Source organism: Perca flavescens, chromosome 10 (assembly GCF_004354835.1).
Source record: "Perca flavescens isolate YP-PL-M2 chromosome 10, PFLA_1.0, whole genome shotgun sequence".
NCBI classification, from domain to species: domain Eukaryota; kingdom Metazoa; phylum Chordata; class Actinopteri; order Perciformes; family Percidae; genus Perca; species Perca flavescens.
Window position 1 is genome coordinate 24,366,532 of NC_041340.1, and position 21,807 is coordinate 24,388,338.

Below are 21,807 nucleotides of genomic sequence, written 5' to 3' on the forward strand. Positions count from 1 at the left end.
GAATATTAATGCATCCTGATACGGTAAATGTATCCAATCACTCATGATTGCTTTAAAGAGGGAGTAAAACTCAGATTTGAAGTCCCTCTCAGGCAGGGTTTTATTTTCACTCGGCTCCGGAAGGCAGATGCAGTGTGTATGCACATGCCACGGGAAAATGACTTGCAATCCAAACAGCTGTAAATTTCTGCTGTTGCTAGGCCTGACCTATGTCAAGATTTTATAACTCAGATTGATTGGAATTATATAACGCTTGCTGTGACTGACTGACTCCACTCAATGGATCTGTAAAAGGAAAAGCATCGTGCAGGAGCTCGGGTCGTAAAGACGCCATGATGGTTAAAGGCGGGCTCACTGGGGGCTGAAAGGACCACTGCCGGCTGAGAAATCTGACTGTGCTAGCGGTTTTGGAACTGCACACAGGGAACATTTTATTTCACAATTTATTTCCCAGGATAAAACGCATGGTGAAGCACCTTTATTTTTGGCCTGATGCTGGGACTGTGGAGTTTACACAGTCTACTACCCCTCATTCACACTTTAACACCAACCTGTGCAACCACAGTCTTCTGCTGTGAACCGCTGAGCATATCTTCTGCAAAAACGTGGCCGTTAAGAAGCAGTTATTATTCAGTTGCCCTGATTTTGATTTTAGCTGTGCTTTAACTTGTTTTCTTTAAAGTGCTGTGCAAGTTAATGTAGTGTAGTAACAGGGTATTTGTTAAATGGATTGGAAAACCAAGTCCTCAAAGTCTTAACACCAGACTCTTATTTAGCAAACAGCAAGCTCCTCCTATTCACATAAGGTAAACCCGCTGAGAGGAGGCTATACAAGGTGCCGTTCATTAAGAAAGCTGTTAGCTTGAAAGATTTTTTTCACCAAGGGGAGCCAATCAGGACTAAGTCCAACTATTAAATGTTTTCTGGAATTAGGTTGAGTCCCATGAATCGGAATGTTTTTTAAAGCTGCAGAAACTTTCACCATTAGAACTAAGATAAAGTTGAATTGCCTATAATTATGTCTTGTGAATGATCTATAAACAAGATGGGCAATCTCACAACAAGTAGTCAAAGAGTAGACGAACACTGTAAATTCACATAATCAATATCATGAAATCAATTGATCCTTGATGGCTAACGTATTTCATTTTTATAGCCATTTCAGAACTCTGGCATTTATTCAAATCATTATTTCATTTACGAGATTTTAACCAATGATTAGAATTAGTTCAGAAATTGTTATGATTGTGTTGACGACAAATAGAACTTGAACATGACAGACTTATCCAAGTAGGTTAATGAATAAATTGATTGTGTAAACGATGGAGGATTAACATCACAAGAATGTAACTCATGACTACTGTTAGCTTATTAGCAAGCTTTGCATAACTTTAATTTGGCACTTCCTTTTGTCCAATATTCCTAGCATGCATTGTATTTGGGTTGAAGTAACGTGATGGAGACTTGTTGTGGGTCTTTTCATGTATGTGTCTTAGCTGAGTCATGGGTGTTAGATTGTATTATCCATTTCAATACTTACTCCCACAGTCATTAGTCACCTCGACCACAAAAGTGAAATCTATCTTAATACTGGTCTGAATGTGGCTGTTCTGATCGAGGTGTGGGTGACATGATGAACTAAATCTGAAAATCCTTCTTGAGAGAATTATTGTAACTGAAAAGCAATCTGACAGGTCAGTATTACATAACAGCAGTTGGCTGAATACCTTTTATGTGTATTGAGCCTGGCATGTTATCTCGATTAGTCATTTTTAAAGTGCAGGAGAGTGAATGCTAACTGACTGAAACCCTCCATATTACATCCCAGCATGTGTCACTAGATTTGGCAACTTCTCAGACCCCTTTAGGGACTTCAAAGAAGGAGCCTGGCAACATATCTAACAACTGTATGGCTATACATTAAGTACTTTACTTTGAAGAGAGTAGCCTACTGCTCGGTGAATCTGCTGACCTCCTGCTTGCTGTGGCTGTGATTCAAAGGCGTCCTCTGATTGGGAACGAGCATCACCTGAAGTAGGCTTGCCTAGTTTTGTTTTTAGCTGAAATAATGATTTGTTTTCGTTTGTATTTTTACAGTGAAAATGTATGTTATCCCAATTGTCACTGTTTTACAGTTTCATTTCTGTTAGGATAGTTATATTATCAAGAATAGACAGAGACACTGAAGATATCTTAAGGTTCGTTTTTTACTTACGAACTCAAGGAGCCAATTTCAGCACTACAGCATAGTACAGAAAATGTCTTAACTGGTAGCCCTCTACATCGGCTTATTTATGAGTGAAATACAATCATAATACAGAGTTTGATGTCGTTGTTATCTGGTCAGAGTCGATGTTGTCTCCTCTATCTGGTCAGAGAGTGCATGTTCTTTCCTCAGCATCACACTGTGCTCAGACAAGGACACACAGTGGCTCCATGTTATAATATGGTATTTCTAATGCAAACAGTTTAATAATAACAAGAGAAAAAGTATATAAATTATAATTTAACAATTTCATATTATCAGTGAATTTGAAGTAGGTCCTTTGGTAAAATTACAATCTACTGTATTATGTATGTTTGAATGTATTCATGTAATAATACATTATATGATTAATTCATGTTTTTGCTGATCTTATTTGACTTATTTTTATTTACTTATACTGTATGTGTGTGTTTTCTGGTTTTAAGAGCTGCACTGCAGCAAATTCCCATCAGCTGTGTTGACATGGCAATACAGTATTGAAATAGAAAATTGAAATGTTCCATCAGTTGCTGACATTATGTGTAATGTTAATGACAATTTAATTACAACTGTTGCTAAAAAGTATTTTCCATCCTCTGAGCCATAGAAAAATATTAGCTTTTCTTGATAAAAAAAAAAACATTCATGGGAGAGTGGGGACAAGGGTGTCATACTTCTGAGATGTTTCAAAAACAATCAAACCGTTCCTCAGGTCCAGGCAAGAACATTTTATTTATATTTAATTTATATAGCACTTTTCATTAAAAGTGAACTGAATGTGCTTTACATCCAAATGCATGTGGAAACATCATCATCTCACTTTGTCCAGGAACTCTACCTGAATTGGGTTTAATTGAAATTAATGTTGTTGTTGTTTTAATTAATTAATTAGATGAATTTGGTAATGCTGCTTTGGATATTTTAAACAAAATATGCTAATACATAGTGCTAGGCACTACATGTTTGCTATAACAACCAATTACAAAGGTGTCTCTGTTATTATAAGAACATAATGGTGTGGTCTCATAAAACAATCCCTGCATTTAATGTTCATGTGCAATTTCAGTAAAGGATGCTGTAAATGAAAAATAATTAGCATGCTGTTATCACAAAAGACCACAAGAGGGCAGATGCGGCTTACAAATACAAACAGTTAGTGAGGAAACCAAGATACTGAATTTATCTACTGCACCTCTAGGCTAAAAGCAGCTTTGAAATACAACTTGGTTAACTGTATGTTATTATGTATTAAGTTTTCTTATAGCATTTTTAACCCCTTATATCGTGCATCCTATCCTACAGGGCTGTGGGATTTTGGCTGAAGCTGTTCAGCACCATGGACAGAGACATAGATCCATTCAGGACCCTGGACAGCGCCTGTCTCAGTGGAGGAGGAAGCTTTTTGACTTACTGCAAGCTACTACTCACAAATCACACTAATATGTAATTGATAGGAGGATTGGAAATCAAGTCACGATTGTTTACTCTATGTTGTCCTACAAAGCCATATACCAAATATGTAAAATACACATCTTCAAAGTTCATTTCCTCTCCTGGTAAAACTATTACATGGGAGGTGAATGTTGTAGTTTGGGCTGGTACAGCACATAAGGCGCTATTTTCCCTTTGTAGGACAGTATGGTGGTAATACTTTACTAGGTTACCTCCTTGCAGGACATGGCACATAATGGCCGGATGTCCACAGCCTGTCCACTCATGCTCACCGAGACCAGATGAGACGACAGGACAATTTCAAGGAGATGTAGGTATCTGGGATTTCCTCAAACTGGAGGGGGGAGTTGGGGGGAAGAAGGAGGATTTTATAATCACTCACCCACTCCTAAAGAGGATGGCGTCACTGTATGTACGTCAGACAGGGGGTAAAAAAAGGAGGGGGTGGTTCGCCGAGGCTGTAAATCCAACACATCAATGAAACTTAGGGAAACGTGTAGTATCCAGCGACAGCATTATTAGCGCAATTAGTCTTCTCCTGTTCTATTTTGGTCCGCTAGAAAGCATCGTGACCTGATGGAATGTTCGACATTCTACCATGAGTCGATCTGAGGTCATCGTCTGCACTGATTGGCTGAGGCACGTTAAGCGTGCTCGTAAATTAAGACGCGATAAAATCACAGGCTTGTGACCGCAAGCTTTGAATTTCAATGAATATGCAAAGCAGAAATCACCTTGTGACTTTATAAGGACTAATAATCAGCGTGGAAAATATACTAGCATTAAATAACCCGTCTGTTGAATTATTTAAGGTTATGAAATAATTATATTGACTGGCTTCATACGTGTTTTTCTTTTCAAAGCACCCAATAACTTCCCTAGCGGCTCAAAAAAAAAAGTCAATATAAAAGCACAGCCTTAATGCTAAATCGATCCACCCCCATCTCTTTCACAACATGGTATCACCCTCAGATCACACTCCTGTTTCATGCATGTCAGTATTGGCACACTACACAGTGGGATTATTGGTGTCAAACATCTTCCACTTCATAAGAGCCTATTGTGTTATTTTTAAGACGACTGGTATATGGCTAATTCTGGCAGCTAAAAATAAATATGCAATAAACTATTTGACATTAGGCTATATTTCATAATGAAAGGCAATACAAATGGTACCAGTTTTTAGTGCAATGTGGGGTTGCAGTAGCAAAGTAAAATCCAAAATGGAGTCCATGAGAAACCATTAGTCAAGTAGGTCAGGTAATCTAAATAAAAAGCTTGTCCTAGCATCATTTCAGTTGTGATATGTTGACAACTGAGAGCTCATAATTGCACCCAGAGTCCACAGTAATGCACTTAATGAGATTGTAGTGTCGTAGTACTCATATTGGTACTTTACAGCCATATTACATGCGTTTTCGTTATGGACACTGGGTCGAGGTGTGTCTGAGGTCATATTCCTTGCTGTACCAGTAAGGGAAGCAGTGATGGTGGAGAGAGAGCGAGAGAGAGAGAGAGAGGGGCGGGGAGTAAAGGAGGAGGGGTCGGCGGGGGGGACGTGATAGTCTCAGCCGCACCGTGAAGGGGGCCGTCCCTGTTGGAGGAAATCAGCCCGCGGTAGGCCCACCTATTGATCATTTGAAAAATATCTCCCATTTAGAGATAGTGTGAGTCGACTGTGCGACGGAATCATAAGGGGACAAGTCGACGGCTATTTGTAAATAGGTAAGGACTCGGTTTTTTTCTTGGTATTTATTTATTAGTGTTCCTTTTTTAAGCATATAGATGTCACCATTTCAGGACCATGCATGTGAGCGTCGTCACTGGAAGACACTGGTTTGCACCGTGCCTGGAACAACTTAAAGCTCCTGACCAACATTACTGCATATACATAGCCTATGTGTTAATTTTCTTGCTTTTTGTATCAGGTTATCATCAAATCGTGTCTGGAAAATAATGCAATGGCAAATACATACAGTCAGGCACGGATGCAAACGTGAGAAATGGTCGACATCGTGAAATGATATGCATGTGGCAATTGAAGGCTTGACCTGCAACACCCAGGATGGGACTCTGAAGGGTTAATGTGTAATGCAAGAATATCATTCGAGCTGTTAGTCTGCAGCCTCGTCTTTGTTTTATTTAAATGTTCCCCTGGCTGCGTGTGATCGGACAAACTCAGATTACATCCACACGATTCCACGTTAAAACCGTGATGCGTGTAGATGTGATAGTGGAGATCGTGCTCCCCTTCCCCCAGCAACGATGTGTAGTTTGTGCAATACATGCCACCTTCTAGTATAATGTGATGTACAGTCACTTAAAAAGGCCCAGGCGCAGCCCTGCCATCGCTGCCACTGAGAGTAGCATTACAGGCGAGCTATAATTAATGAGCTCCTCCACAATTAACCATTTCATTGAAACCTTTTTTTTTTTTTTTTTTTTTTTTGCCTTTGAATATTTCATGCTTTGACGAGGATGTGAAAAGGGGATTGAATGCATGAGTGAACAGAGGGGTTTTACTACAGCCTGATGGCTGGACTGCAGCTGTCAGGATCCACCACAAGAGGCGGTGCTGCATTATTTTACTACATACAACATATGGTGCTATAATACACTGATAACCATACAGGTTTGTAGAAATAGATAGAAATAATATACCAAAAGCTGCTTATTAATATGAGCTATGCACACATGAATATAAATAAGATGGAATTCACATTTGTACCCAGTGACAGCAGTGATGGTGACTGACAGCAGGTATGGTCCATCTCTCCACAGTTATTCGGCCAAGATGGATGTCTTTATGAAGGGTTTGTCTAAAGCGAAAGAGGGGATGGCTGTGGCCGCGGAGAAGACCAAGGAAGGAGTTGCGGTTGCGGCTGAAAAGACTAGAGAAGGAGTTATGTTTGTAGGTAAGACAATCACAAATCTGTCTGCAGGTGAATTTACACGGAAATCATACACAGGCCCATCGAGACTGCTAATGTTCCTCCTATCTGCAGGAGCAGCAACAAATCAGCAGAGAGGATATTTGATCATTCAGCTCCTGCAGCATCCTCATATGTCCGGAAACAATTGGTTAGATTATACAATAACGCTCTTTATTTGAATAATACATAGCATGCTTCCCTCACGAAAGAAAGCAGCAGGCTGTATGGCATGGTTTCCTCACAGTTTACGCTAAAATACACTTGTTTTATTGGTGTAAGTTATGTTACAGTGTATAGCATGATAAGTACAACTGAATACACTCCTTGAAATTTGAAAAAATTATGGCAGCGGTAATTTAATAAATAAATCAGACTGACAGTTTGTCGATATCTTTGTTTTACTTATATAGGCTGATGCAGTATTTAAATAATCAGCAATTTTACCCTTTGTACACTATCCAGTATTTACTAGTAGTTTTTAAAAAGGATGCAGTGGTATAAGGAGTTATTTTGAGATGCATGATGTGATACGAGGATCTGAATGTCCTCGTGCCCTCTCGTCTGACTTGACTGGGCTCCAGGCAGGGGATGGGAACAGGGGTGGGGGTGGGGCAGCAGGATGGTGGGAGCAGCTCTTGCCACATGTCAGTGCATTGGACGGCAGCAGATTGCAAAACAGTCTCATCCCTGCGGTCACCTCCTGGAGACAAACAGACTAAAGGCCTCATTTTGTCCTTTACAGTGCAGCTTAATTTGTAATGGACACCATTGCAGATATCTGCACAGATCAGTTCCACCGTTGCCTGATTGTAAAGTGCAATTGCCAAAAAATGTGCCCTAGATTATTGGCCTAATCAGTTTCACTTGCTTTAGATCATTATTCAAATAAACACATGTGACATGGAGGTGCGTTGACACACGCAGATGGTCAAAGGTACAATAGAAACTGACAAAAAACATTGTCTCGATCTCTTCGATCATCTTGTGATCAAAATTACATTAACATTAAAAAAAGGCCAACTTTCACAGTTGTCATATTCCAGCTTTACACTTCACTTGCAAAGGCAGTGCTATGCATTATTTAATTATCTGTCTTGCTGGGCCATAATTCATAATTTAAATCATAATTCCAAGCTCAATGAATTCAAATGTTAAACAAAATGATACCAACTATATTTTCCAGAACCATATTGGAGTTGTATATTTTGGTTGTAACATGTCTAGGTCTGCAACTCAAAACTATTTTCATTAGCACTTAATCTGAATATTAGTTTCTTGATCATACAATTGGTCATGTAGTTTATCATTAGACCTCTTTTTTTGTCCAACCAACAGTCCAAAACCAAAGACTTACTGTCTACAACGATGATTGAGAGGCTGGATCTAGACATTTTGTTTGGCATTTTTGTTGGAAAAATTACTGTAATGTTCCACACACTTAAGTGTAATAAACATCACTTGTTTTATTATATTTTATGTGATTTCACCAACTGTATATCTGTACTGACAGACCCCATGTTGTTGTTGATGAATAATTTCTACCATATTGGCCAGCTTGCAGTTGGTCTGTTGTATGTGAATGGGGAGGGCCAGATCACTCAAGAGACTCAGAGCTGGACACGGGCCCTGGAACCCACCAGTCGGTACAGATATGTATTTGGTCAGTTGCTGAGCTGTTGTCAGAGGGCCCCAAATTTTCCGTGACACACCTGCTGGTAGTTCTACAATCTCCCAGCTCGTACCATTGATTCGGTGACAGTTTAGGGTGCATTCAAGAGACTTTGGGTATTCCAGGATAAGTTGTCAGATGTGTCTGGATTTAGATGGAATCCAATTACCCTACATTTAGCACTGTGTCCCTCTCACTCATCACCAGAACCAAGCATGTCAATCTGCAGTCAAAACACGTGTAGTCTCATTTCCGTCTTCTCCATGCTGTGTCCCTTCATGCCTTTTGCCTGTGGTACACAGAAAGGCATCTCCGTGCTTCTGCGTGCTGCTTGTTGAGCATAGCGGTGCCCTAGAAAGCTGCGTATGAGTTGCTTGAAGGCCCCTCTTGGAGGAGGGGTAAGAGCGATCCGATTGGCCTGTAGCCCACCTTTTGACAGCTGCTGCAGCACGCCCACCCAGCTGAGCTGAGCAGTCAGCCTGAGTAAGGCAAGAAGGGGAGGTGGAAATGAAAAAAACCCTGCTGTACTAGATGCCATTTAATGTCACAACTAACAGCCTCATTCATAGAGCATCGCTGTACCCTACTATGGCAGTCTCAGTATATGGCAGCTCCTTTCTACAGTTATTTCTGTAACCAGCATTTGCTAGCTACAGCCTGAAACTGCATTATAAAATATTATCACTCTTAGTAATCTGTTTAAATTATATCATTATCAAATTTTAGGTGGTAATAATTTTATATATTTAAGGGAGAGTTCACATGTGAAATTAACTTAACTTAATTTGTGTGTTGGTGTATCAAGTCTTTTTGTCCTTATGTACACATTTTTTTGTCCTCAAGACACATTTGCGACAAGATTTAGTCTGGTATTTTAGAACCACCAAGGTGACTGTAATCTTTTACATCCTTTTCATTTTCACTTCACGGGCTTGAAACACATTTCCCCAAAATGATAATCAAATCATATATATATATATATATATATATATATATATATATATATATATATATATTTGTGTTCATTAAAGGAAACTGTTACAGAAAACATTTTCTCATTTGACGCTAAGGTTTTTTTCCTGCAAAATAATAAGCTTCAAAATAGCACAAGTCATTTGTAATTATTAATATTTCTAAATTCTTACCCACGACTATCATCCATTCGTGTTACTGTAGACATAGTGCGGTAGCATGCACTTCACCAGAGCAGATTCTTAAATGGATGCCCATCTTAGATGTATGTTTTGCTTTGAGGCTCGCCTTTTGTAGTGACTGTTCTATACTCATACATCATCATTTCTTCTCTCCTCTGTTGGCTTTTAAAGGCCCTCAGGGACCAATAAGGCACAGGCCTACTGCTGCACAGTAGAGAGGTTGAAAAGGCTTGAGTGATCAGGACCTGTGGGCACACTGTAGATTGCCCAAATACCTTGATGGAGTACAGTGTAGATTACGGGTGTCACGATTCTCCAAATCCTCCAAATCCTCGATTCGATTACATTTTCGATTCTATGGTCACAGTTCGATTTTTACATTTATTTATTTTTAATGCACAGGTTGCTATGCCATTTTTAGACTTTTATGCAATATACTATCTGACCTTTGTTCACAATGTACCACACTACATTGTCAGATTTAAAACATTTATTAACAACATAATGTAACAATAACTTATATCTATAACCTGCCATCTAGTTTCTCTTTTGTAACTGCAGTCTTCTTCACAGAAGATGACATTTCACAACAAAAAACAATAAAACAGCCATGTCCATAGTCTTCTCTGAACAATTAAGTGTCTTAAAGGTCCCATGGCATGAAAATGTCACTTTATGACATTTTCTTAACATAAATATGAGTTCCCCCAGCCTGTCTATGCTCCCCCAGTGGCTAGAAATGGTGATAGGTGTAAACCGAGCTCTGGGTATCCTGCTCTGCCTTTGAGAAAATGGCGGTGTAACGAGAAGCTCAAGCACATGTTAGCCAATCAGAATACCGAAAATAGCAACAACAGCAACCAATCACTTCCTCTTTCTCTCTCTTGGCTGCGTAAACCTCCGTTTATCTCAGTTTACATGCAATCGTGCAAACGAAGGTTTCAGAAATATCCACTCTGGCTGGAGTTTTTAGAAAGACTCGATTTCAGAGGCGAATTCTCCATTTGCGTGTAAACGAAGGGTACACGCAAAAATAACCATGTACGTGTAAACAGGGTCTCTGATGGGTCGAAGGGGAGGTAACCTTGCTCCTTATGACCTCCCCTTTCTCTGCTTTGCCAGCCCAGAGAATTTGGCCCACCCATGACAAAGAGAGAGAGAGACATCATAGCTTTCAAACGAGCAAAGTGGTAGTTGGTCAAGGCCACACCTCCACCTTCCTCCTTGCCCCCTCCCCCACCCCCTCTTTCCTCCTCAATAGCATTTAAAGCTACAGACACAGAAATGGCACATACTAAGGAAAGCTCATTGTGGGACTGGCTCTAGTGGCTGTAATTCTGCACCAAGGCTGAATTTCAGGAAAGAGACTTCAGATACAGTATTAGGGGACCACTAAGGTTTATATAAAAGCATCCAAAATGCAGCATGCCATAGGACCTTTAACAAACTATTTCCGAACAGTTGAACATATACCTCACAGATTAACTGCCATGTTAGTTGTGCTGCCAGTGGAAGAATATGGTACACGCACATAGCAGAGCTTGCAAACTGTGGCTTTTTTGTCGACAACGCAAATGTTGTCAACATTACTCACTGAAAATACAAAATACTTTCCACTTCAGTGAAAGAAGTGTTGATGGGTCTCCTGCATCTGCAGTTGCCATGCTATCTTTTGACTGGCTGTAGCTCAGTTAGAGGAGGTTGACTGACTTGCAGCACTTCAACACTAGTGTTGACGAACTGACCGAAGAGCCGGTTTATTAACCCGAGTAGTGTCACTGAACCGGGAGAATGAACCGACTCTCTCCTGTTTTGTTTTTTACTTCATTCGTGCCGGCAGCGATATTACGAATCCCACTATGGCCACGCCAAGACCCGCCCTTCAATAGCGTTCACACACTACTATTGGCCAGGCGTCCATGCTTACATGTACAGGTCCTATCCCCTGACCAATCCCCTAACCCTAAACTTAACCACTCGAGGTGAAATGCCTAACCCCAACCAATCGAGCTGCTTCGTAGGGCGGGTCTTGGCGTGGCCATAGTGGGATTCGTAATTTTGCGTGCCGGCAGCGCTTCGCTCAATCTTAGTGCGACCGGTGTATGCTCCGTTGTGTGTAGCTGGTCTTCTTCTGCTACTGTGTGTGTAGTAATCTAGCTCATTACCGCCTCCACTGGAGTGGTGGTAGAATCAATCAGGATCAATGGATCAATGGACTACCTCGAGCAGGCTACACGGGTTTGTTTTTTTTCCGCTTGGCAAGCCGACCGAACGTGACATGGAGGCGTGGCAGCATCGATGATTCAATTTTTTTACTGGAAATTCAAGATTGTGACTTAATTTCGGTCGATTTCAATTTAAAATTGAAATCATGACCCCCTTAGTGTAGATGGATGAGGTCTGCCAAAGGTGAGAGAATGGATTGGTAGTTTTGATTTCAGCCGACCACAAAGTTTAATAACTCCTCACAATAAAAGAACCAAGCAACCCAAGTGCTGCAGCCATGATTTCTCTCTATTGCCTCTGGAGCTGTAAAAAACTGTGAATAAAAAAGAAACTGATATGGCATCACTCATGTGAAAACCAATTTTTTGTGAGTGACAGTGTGTCATCACGTAAGCAGTGATGAACAGGACGCTGCAGTGTCTTTGAATTAATACCACTTTTCGTCATGTCTGCAAATTCAGTGGGTCATGAATCATGCTGTCAGGTAGATGGTATATTTGACCTGTCAAGGTGGCAAAGAGCAAGTATCTTAGAAATTGTGCATTTTAACTAGTGATGTTCCCATACCGATACCAGTATCTGAAAAGCCTCCGATACTGCCTACAATGCTGGTATCAGGAAGTGCTGGAGTTTATGAAGAAAATCTACCTTTTTAAGTAGTTATTTTTCCGTTATGACTCCCTGTCAAACTGAATAGTAAAAGAAAGTTCTATTGCGCTCATTGTTTGTGCTTGTTCATGTTTCACAAACAGTTTAACCTGAGCCAGGCTGTACAACAAAGGTAGAAATCATAACACACTCACACACGGTGATCGGACTGTACAGCTGTTAAGACATAATAAAATATATGACACTCTGGTATTGGATTGGTACTCGGTATCGGCCGATACACAAGATCGGGAATCGTAATCGGGAAGCAAAAAATGGTATCGGACCATCTCTAATTTTAACAAAGTTAAAGGCAGGCTAGAAACGCTGAGTAAATAGCAGTAGTGCTTTAGTGGTTGGTTTCAGGCAAGTTTAAAGTTCCCATATCTACACACATAAGATCATTAATCATGAAATGGTAATTGAAGGAACTTTTCTAACAATTTTCTTGGTTTTGTTCATTCAGGTAACAAGGCCAAAGACAGCGTGGGCACAGGTGAGTTTTCCTTCTGTTAGTCAAACCTAAACATCATTACTGTAGCAATAACACGCTCAGTTTCATTACAGTGACCAGACACTCAATTCTAAATGGGAAATGGCAAATTCATTATGGTGATGGTGGGCGGGGTGTGCGTTGCAGGGGGAATGGGTAAGTGGTCACCGTGTACTGTACAATAATCAATTAGGAAACAAAAGAGGGCGGACATCATGTGCATGCTTTTAATCTGTCTGTTGAATCAGTTGAGATATTGTTACATTGTGTGTATTTGTGTGTGTGTGTGTTGTGTGTACATGATGTTTGTGTGTCTTTACCAACAGTGGCTGAGAAGACCACTGGAGCCTACGGGAACTTTGCCGCTGCCACTGGCCTCGGGAAAAAGGACGAGTTTCCTGCTGACATGAATGTATGTACGCCATTACAGTCACCATCAGCTCCCTGCTAGCACACATAGAGATGTGTAACACACTGTTGTAGTTTCTTTAGTGTGTTCTTGTTATCAGACAAAGCATTACAGTCAGTTGGCCCTTAACTGGGAAATGACATCAAAGCTGATTGGAAAAAAATACTGCAATGCACATTCAAAAGCTTATATGATGTATGATAAGAGTATCTATATTATACGTTTCCAGAGCTCAAAATGCCATCCTGAAAGTTTTGTCTGAAACCTTAAGATATGACATTTCCAATAATATTTAACACAGAAAAAGAGCAAATCCTCACATTTAAGGAGATGGAACCTGTGAATTCTTGATAAAAACTCTATCCTCTCAAATAGTTTTACATTTTTTGTTAATTAGCTATTCAATTTTTTGAGTAATTGTTTCATTAATAGTTTGATTATGATCAGAGGGTAGGATTAGGTAATGCCGTACAAAATCATTTTTACACCTTTACCAAAACCCCGGGCCCTTACACAAAATTAATTGAATGACACCCTTTATACTTCAAATTGAAAAATGTTTTTTAAAGAGATATTCCACCAATTTAATATTTCACTTCCACTATACAGATTTAAAAGAGAATGGCCAAAATTGAAGCAGTGGTGGCTGATATTTGTTTATCAGTGTTTTAAGCCCCCAACTCTAGGATTAGGCAATGGTTATGGTTATGGTTAAGGTTAGGATTAGGTGCCTTGAAGTCAACAGTCGCAGCACTGCCTTGAAGTTGATTAGGCAATGGTTAGGGTTATGGTTAGGTGCCTTGAAGTCAACGGTGGCAGCGCTGCCTGGAAGGACACGTTGGGGCTTAAAAGACCATCGAGGCTGATATATCCTGACTTTAATCCCTAAATCACTGAATCATGCTTTTCCCAAAATGCAACCCAATAGTGTCTTTGGGGTTATTTGCAAAACTTCCTTCAGAGCCAAAAAACATATTATACAAGTGTTTTCACAGGCTGAGTAGCACTCTTCCTGACAAAGAAATTAAATATGTAAAATCAATGGAGTGCCCATTTTTAAATGCATGCATATAATGAAATGACTACAAACTGCCTTGTATATGCATGGTAAACAAACAGTTTACTGTTATTCTTGATTGAGTCTACTTATGTTTGTTCACATGTGCATGAGAAAACGTGACAGAGAAAAAGGAACCTCCGTTCCAGATCCAAGCCTCACTTACAGTTGGCAACTTGCTAAAAGTTGTGTTCATTAAAGTCTGTACAGGATTGTGGTTGTAGCAGAGCCAGATTTAGACAGCAGGGATAAACACGGGCTGATGAAGTTGCGTGTCACTTCAATATAGAGTTACTGGTCGGCATCTGTTATATGCCTCTGCTGTGCGCACAGAACTTGGCTGTATTTGAATGTCTCAAACCAGAGGAAAAATGATAACATTTTTGAGAACGAGTGTTTCCTTGAGTATTTAAGTTATAAACATGTTTCTCAGCACTTGCAAGAATAAAACTCTCCACAGCATGATTCAGCTTTCCTCAACATTTACAATGTAAAATGTAAATGGGTAAACTGCTGATTGACAGCTTTACACTTGAGGGTTCCTGAGGATGAATTGTTGTTTCACACAGGCAGCTGCCTTCACTCTTTGACATAGCTTCAGTACTCAGTCTGTTTCACTGTTCAATCTCTCTGTGGGAATATCAGCTTTCTTCAACACAATCTGACCCCTGAAGACCTCTGCTAATGGCACCACTTACTGTCTCCTCTCATATCAGTTTATACACACTTCGATCTGAGGAGAGAGGTGGAACAGATTTGACTTTCACAAACACAGAACATGGAAAAATCTACATATAGCCAAGCTTGGACATTTGAGTGATACACATTTTATTCATTGTTTTTGGCTTGTTAAATGACCTGTCCATGCCCTGTCAGCATGTTAACATTTTGTCTTTCGCTGTCAGTGACACAGGGAGGTCCAAAGCCTTCATCCCTCAGGGTTGGACCCTCTCCAGTGACTCGCTAATCTCGTAAATCTGACAGCCTACTCTAATAGGCTTCTCGCAGCCACTATCGGAGTGATAAAACTACTCATTTCAACACCCTGAAAACAGATTGTTAAACTGTTGACATTTTTAACACATGTCCTTTTTGTTCAGTTGTAGCTCAGCTTCACTAGCATGTGCTGGATGGTACATCCACTCTGTTTAACTGTATCCTGCAGATATTTTCAAGAACAAAATTGCCACTATTCTGCACATTAAAATTGCATTTACATAATCCATTTATATAATACAATATTTCACTTAGAATACTTAAAATAATCGGTTACATTTTACTTGAAGGTATCTAAATAAGAGTGACATGACACTGTCATGAACGTGTCAAACATTATAAACAAGTCACAAACATTTATGACATAATGCTTCTTTTAGTCATAACTTGTCATGACAAGTTATGGTTAGGGTTAGGGTTCATGTGTCATGACTGTGTCATGACAGTGTCATGTGTTCATGACAGTGTCATGTCACTCTTATGCAAATACCTTCAAGTCAAGTGTTACCAAATAATCTTAAAGAGAGACCTAAACAGCTTCTGTTGTGCTTGACACTCAACTGAATTCACATGTGACCTTTTCCCTTCTCTTACAATCACTTTAAGAGCCTTTTCCATGTTCACTTTTTCCCAGGCAGTGATCCATCTGATAAGGTGTGTCTTTATGGTGGTTTCCCATTGTGCAGCGTTTAAGGCCATGCTAATCGTGTTGGCGGGCTTAAAGCAATAACACCAGCTTGATACAGTCCATAGGATTATAGCCTGTTCTTCGCTGACCTAATTAACTTGATTAGTGCTGGGTTTAAAAATAAATGTGTGGTGACCCACTAGCTTTGTTTTAAGAGCTCGTAGTAGCAGGTGCAGCAATGATGGAGCGCTGTCTGCTTCAACAAGCTCTCAAAAGGAGATGCAGTTTGTTTACACCTGCTGAGGTCAAGGCTGAGTGTCAATATATCAATCAATAAATATCAGTTTCACTTTAAATATTAACGGGGAACTATGCAGTTTGTTTAGCTTACTTTACCTTAACTGAACGTCTTCGGAGTCATTGGAATGGTTATATGACTTTTTTCGAGTTGAATGGTGGTCGTCTCGCTCCCCCTTAGCGCCTGTGAGCAGAAAAAACACCCTTGCAACTTTCGGCCGGCGGCGTGATATCAGGTCTCGCGATGTAACAAATTGCTTCACGGCACTGCACACATACCCCCATTCAGGAACCGGCTAACAAGGTAGCGATGGAGTTTTTCACACTATCGTCATGGCTGAGCCGGCAAAAAAGGAGCAGAAAGCTAGGAAAGCATTGTCGGAGGAACAGAGAAAGAGCTGCCAAATATCTATTCTGAAGCTGTAGGGGGAGCTCTATAGAGAAACCTGCGATCAAAAGAATGAGAAAACAACGAAGAAATGGCCAAAACTGGATAGCACCCCTTTAAAAGATAAGGCTGGTGGTATTCTATATTTCTCTCATTGTCAATGAAACCTATACTTCTCTGTGCCTCTATTGTTGTCCAAGTCCAAAAATGCTTCAAAACATGTCATTAAGCCACACTGTTGCATTTGGTGACATGTTCCTTTATTATAATTAACACAGGCCAATAAAGTCAGTTTCAATTTAACCTACATTTTTTGGCTGCTGTAAATACATACTCTCAGAGCACCAAATGTGTTTTAGTCCACAGCTGAAAATAGTCCCAGATAAATGCACAATTTCCTCCTGCTTGAGTAATGTTGGCCGAAAACCACAGTGCCCAGCTGTTTTAGGAAACTGTTTCTCCTTTTTGGGAAATGAAATGTTATATTTGTTAGCCATTTTTAAAGATTTATGTCTTCTGTTAAAAACACTGTGCTTTGGGCAGAGTGCCACAGACTGGACAGGTGAGAGAAATGCTGAGAGACAGACTAAGGCTTTGTTAGTTTTGGGCTCTAGCCCCAGTTTTGGTCTTTTTCTTTTATCGGTTGTTTTTGTCGGTGGATGGACTGACGTGCTGCTAGCATGACTAAAAACCCACAAGGTTTTTTATCAACACTTACTGTTGTTCTGAAGATATTTCCATAATCTTCTTCTAACCATCTAGATGAAAGAATATTCTGTCCCCTGCACAATAAAAAAAAAAAAAGTTGCAAATCTGTTACCTTCTCCAAACGCTCCACGCTTCATTTCTACGATGTGAACCAGACTTTAAGAACTCTATCACTTACATTTGTGGCTATTGATGTTCCCTTCTATTATTTAATATTTTCATACAAAATAAAGCATTCATAATTGTATTGTGTTGTACAAAAAGAGCAAGGACATATTGTATGACAGGCTGCCTGGATTTGGAACTGCCCCTGCAACTAAAGAAATGGGTTAAAAAAACTTGTTTTTGTTGTGCAACAGTCTCTGAGAGTCTTTAGGGAATCTAGGGTCCAAATAAGCGGTAACTGTGTTTTGTTTTTTGTTTTTTTTAAAGATCATCAGGTATTTATTTTTCATAAAAGCTGATGCTGAGCTCTGTGACTCAAATGTAATGATGATGTACTAAGAATATGTATAGTTGCTTCTGTTACTCTTTTTTTCTTTCTTCATCGTCTCCATCTCCCTTTCTCTGTCTCCGCAGCCTGAGGAGTACGGGCAGGAGGCCATGGAGGGCCAGGGAGATGCAATGCTGCAGCCAGAAGGGGAGACATATGATGAGTCCCAGCAGGTAATCAGCCTACACGACACAAACAGCATACATGTCTGGGCTCTACAATAATGTAGCTCACATCTCGGTGTTCAAATCAAACTATTTGATTATTTAGTGAATAGCTTTTTGTATGTTTTGGGAAAAGCCTGTAAAAAAAAAACCCGGTAAAGTCGGGGTCTGCAATCACAGTAGATGGAGGTTCATCAGTGTTCATCAGCATTGTATAGCTACACATTTGAGCTGTATTGCATTTCAATAGCACTCCACACTTACCCTCCACTTCTTTCCCACTCAAACACTACAGCATACGCTGAGGTAATCATTCTTTTCTCTGGGAATGAAAACAGAGCGCTTAACAAGCCAATTGCCACATAGCGAGTACAGTAAATATAGCACCAGCTACCTACACTGAGCGTTGGGTGTGTGTCGGTGTGTGTATGTGTATGTGCACGCGTGTGTGTTTGTGGAGGAAGGATGCGAGTCTGACACAGATGGTTATTTTTGGAATTTGGCCGTCAGGGGCGAGACAAAATGTGCAGAACCTATTGCTTTGTAACCAGTTTTTAAATAGCCAAGAGTGAATAAAAATATCCCACAATGCACATAATGTTAAAAAGATAATTTTACTAGTATATATGATTTAAATACTGCGTTAGATATGTTTTTAGCCAGAAAATTGTTACATTGTCAGAGAATTTTACAATATTCTGCTTCAGTTAGAAGATTTAATGAGAGATTTTGCATGATCTCTAATAATGTTTAATTTATTTTGTGCATTTAGTTGGATTTTCTTTCCATTTCCACTTGCAGCCTCAGTCAGTGGATTATTGCATTCATCAGTTTAAAGGAATACAACTAAGAAATTCCCTAAGATGCAAATTAAAAGTGAATTTCTCAGAGGCAGTATCGCTTGTGTCATCCATGTCCTCCTCCATCTCTCTCTCCTCCGCATCGCTTTCCCCTCCCCCCACCCTTTGCTACACCAGCGATGTGCAAGCTCTGTCGGAATGGGTGTGGTGATGACGCTATATGCCTCCGTGCATTGTGGGTAATGTCAGGGTCTTCCTGCATTGCTGTGAACATGGAGTCTGAGTGCTGCAGAGTGAACCAAGCCCTCTTAGGGAGGATTTGGAGATATAAATCCATCTCATCCAGTATCACTCTTGGTTTTGTGAACACATCAGATGACCTAAGCCTATTGCACATTCCTGGAGGCCGTTTCTTTTTTTTTTTTTATTATTATCATGTGCGTGGAGGAGGCGTGTGCAGGGTTACAAGGATGCTGGGAATGTGATCACGACACGTCCTTGAAGCTGGTGTAGGATTGTGCTGCCCTCTGCAGGCTGCAGAGAGGCACTGAAGCAGCAGAGGAGCTTACAGCGGTGATGGAGTGACATCATTACCTTCAGCAGAGCGAGATCATGTGTTACAATAAGCCCTCTGTCATGTATATTCTTCTTAACCCCATAGATTTTAATGCGATTAAGTCTAAATCAAAGTCTTTCTGTTGAATTTAACCTGGAGCTTCTCTGTGCTGCAGATTTGACCCGCCTGTCTCCTAAAACCGGTTCTTCTTTTCCCCAGGAGAGCCAGGACTACGAGCCAGAAGCATAAAAGCACCAGTCCAAGCCACCAACCAACCAGCAGCACAATAATATTTCTAACAATAAAAAGGACAAATGCTGAAACCATTACAATTATACCCTGTTGCAAAAAAACACAACAAAAAGACAAGCATTCCCACTGAAAAATGTTCTTCCTTCAAGACAAATCTTTTATTATTATATATTGTAAATGTCATGTTATTAATGTAATGTGTTGGGTGTAGGTATTTATTGAGATGTAGGAGTTGTCCTCTCTGTCTCATTTCCTTGACTCCCTCCCAATGAAATGAGACCAGAGCCAGGGCTTGTGACTTTGTGCTTGTGTGTATTGTATATTGTTTGTATTTAAACAAATGTGCAATAGATGTTCATCCTCTTCCAATGAGACATTGGGAGTGGGAAAAAATAAATATGTCCGGTTGCAAGCAGATATGAAAACAATAATATCCTCCTGAGTGTCGACAATGCCTGTTTGTGGATTCTTTCCTTTTTTTCTGCATTTCTCTGGAAATTTCTTTGAACTTTTTTCAATTAAGAGTTCTTTTTTTACATTGTATCTTTATAGTTGCTCATGAAATCATTCCAGTAAATCTGTTAGAAATTGACAGAGTATACATGTTTGTGTGTGTGTGTGTGTGCGTGTGTTTGTGTGTACTGAAGATTTTAACAAGTTAAAGTCAATATATTATGTCTTGAAATCATAATGGTTGTCATATCAATATGTGCTTTAAATTGCAGGACTTGTCAGTATAAAGGTTTATGTGTTAAGCCAAACATACATTCCTCTGTAAATAAAAAGTAAAAAAAAGAAAGCATTTGTTAGTGTTGTTTGATAATTTTAAACTCGCTTTTGGCATTGATCACTTATTAGATTTTAAACCTCTTGTAACCAATTCTGTTTTTTTTGTTTTTTTTCTGCCTGTTGATCTAAGTGAGGCTCTATTATGCATCGTCCTCACATGTTTTCCTTTATGCTCACTCTTGTCTGGGGGTTTGATTACAGGATGTGTAAAATCTGCTGAGCGGGCTCTGGCAATTGGCAGGACGCTGCCATAGTTGGGATGCCAGTCTGATCGGGCCCCTTTTGGGTGGGTTTTGTCTGGGTTAATCCGGCTGGAACGTGCAGGCTCGGTGGTGTTGGGCTCAAACGGAGAGTATTAAACAGCCTCTCCCACTGCTGCCGGCTCAGACGGATGTGTGGACGCTGCAGGGACAGAGACAGGAGCCATGGCCTCGTTCAAGAAATCCTTTGAGAGCCTGAAAGGCACGAGCCACTCGGCCGCGAAGGGAGTCACAGACACTGCAGGTACAAAACTACACCGCAGGGCCGGTGTAAGGTCTGGTAGACAGAAAGGGCTTTTTCTTTTTACAACTGTTTAAAATGATCTTTTACATGACTTTGAGATTGTAGAAGAGTAAATCATTTACTATAAATCTTCCTGCTGAGGTCAGTCACTGTAAGTCCCTGTCTGTGTGTTTTCCAGTGCAGGCAGCTCAGGAAGCTGTGCAGCAGGTGGCAGACTCCTCCAAAGAAACAGCCAACACAGGTACAGTGCACACTCCTCTGTCTTTGGAGCATTATAATCATACAGATATATTACTCTGAGCAAACAAGTGGGCAGGGAATGAAAAAACTTTGCTCCCAAATGAAATGTTCATTAATCGATGTAAGATAAGCTCCTACAATGACCTCATATTTCACTTAACGTAACACTGTGTGTTAAGACAGTGACTACAAATTCACTCACCACCTTAGCATGGTTGAGTTTGGTTTCATATGCTGAATCCTCAAATTGTTACAATAAATTACATATAACATGATAACAAAAGTTTAACCCTGCACAGCTTTCTTCAGTTTGATAGTTAAGATGACATCCTAAATATTTCTCCTCTGCTTCACTCTGACTCTGAAGCTGCTCAAGAAGCTGGCAGACAGACTCAGGCAGCCATAGGGAAAGCTGCGGACAAGGCCACGGACACCATCAAGGAGTTTGGACAGAAATTGGAGACCAAATGATCCCTAAAAAATGAACAATTCTAGCTAAAGCACTGGAGCCAACTTGTCTCATCCATATTAGACAAGTAATAATGTTGGGATGAAAGTATGGTGGCATCAGAAAACCTAAAAAAAAATATAGCCTATATATATATATATATATATATATATATATATATATATATATATATATATATATATATATATATACACACACAGCTAACATTCCAAAGGAAGTCTTTATAAATTGTCTTTT

The 21,807-nt window shown here is 40.0% G+C and overlaps 1 protein-coding gene across 3 annotated transcripts; it reads left to right on the forward strand.

Annotated features, from left to right (window-relative positions):
• Positions 1-3,823: 3,823 nt before the first annotated feature.
• sncb (synuclein, beta) lies at positions 3,824-20,361 on the forward strand. Of its 3 annotated transcripts, none has more exons than XM_028589869.1 (6): positions 3,824-4,007; positions 6,479-6,612; positions 12,794-12,823; positions 13,147-13,232; positions 17,883-17,969; positions 19,536-20,361. In XM_028589869.1, exons 1-6 carry the CDS (start codon positions 3,979-3,981, stop codon positions 19,563-19,565), a joined length of 396 nt encoding a protein of 131 aa, XP_028445670.1. In that variant the 5' UTR covers positions 3,824-3,978; the 3' UTR covers positions 19,566-20,361. The 3 variants fall into 3 exon arrangements, with proteins under 3 accessions (XP_028445670.1, XP_028445671.1, XP_028445673.1); XM_028589870.1 differs by lacking the exon at positions 3,824-4,007 and adding an exon at positions 5,304-5,422 and having other exon boundaries at positions 19,536-20,002; XM_028589872.1 differs by lacking the exon at positions 3,824-4,007 and adding an exon at positions 6,210-6,329 and having other exon boundaries at positions 19,536-20,002.
• Positions 20,362-21,807: the final 1,446 nt, after the last annotated feature.

Coding starts and splice junctions, on each gene's coding strand:
- sncb (XM_028589869.1), top strand. CDS start 3,979: ATGAGACGACAGGACAATTTCAAGGAGAT. Junction 6,613..12,793: donor AGAAGGAGTTATGTTTGTAG/GTAAGACAATCA, acceptor TTGTTCATTCAG/GTAACAAGGCCAAAGACAGC. Junction 13,233..17,882: donor AGTTTCCTGCTGACATGAAT/GTATGTACGCCA, acceptor CTGTCTCCGCAG/CCTGAGGAGTACGGGCAGGA.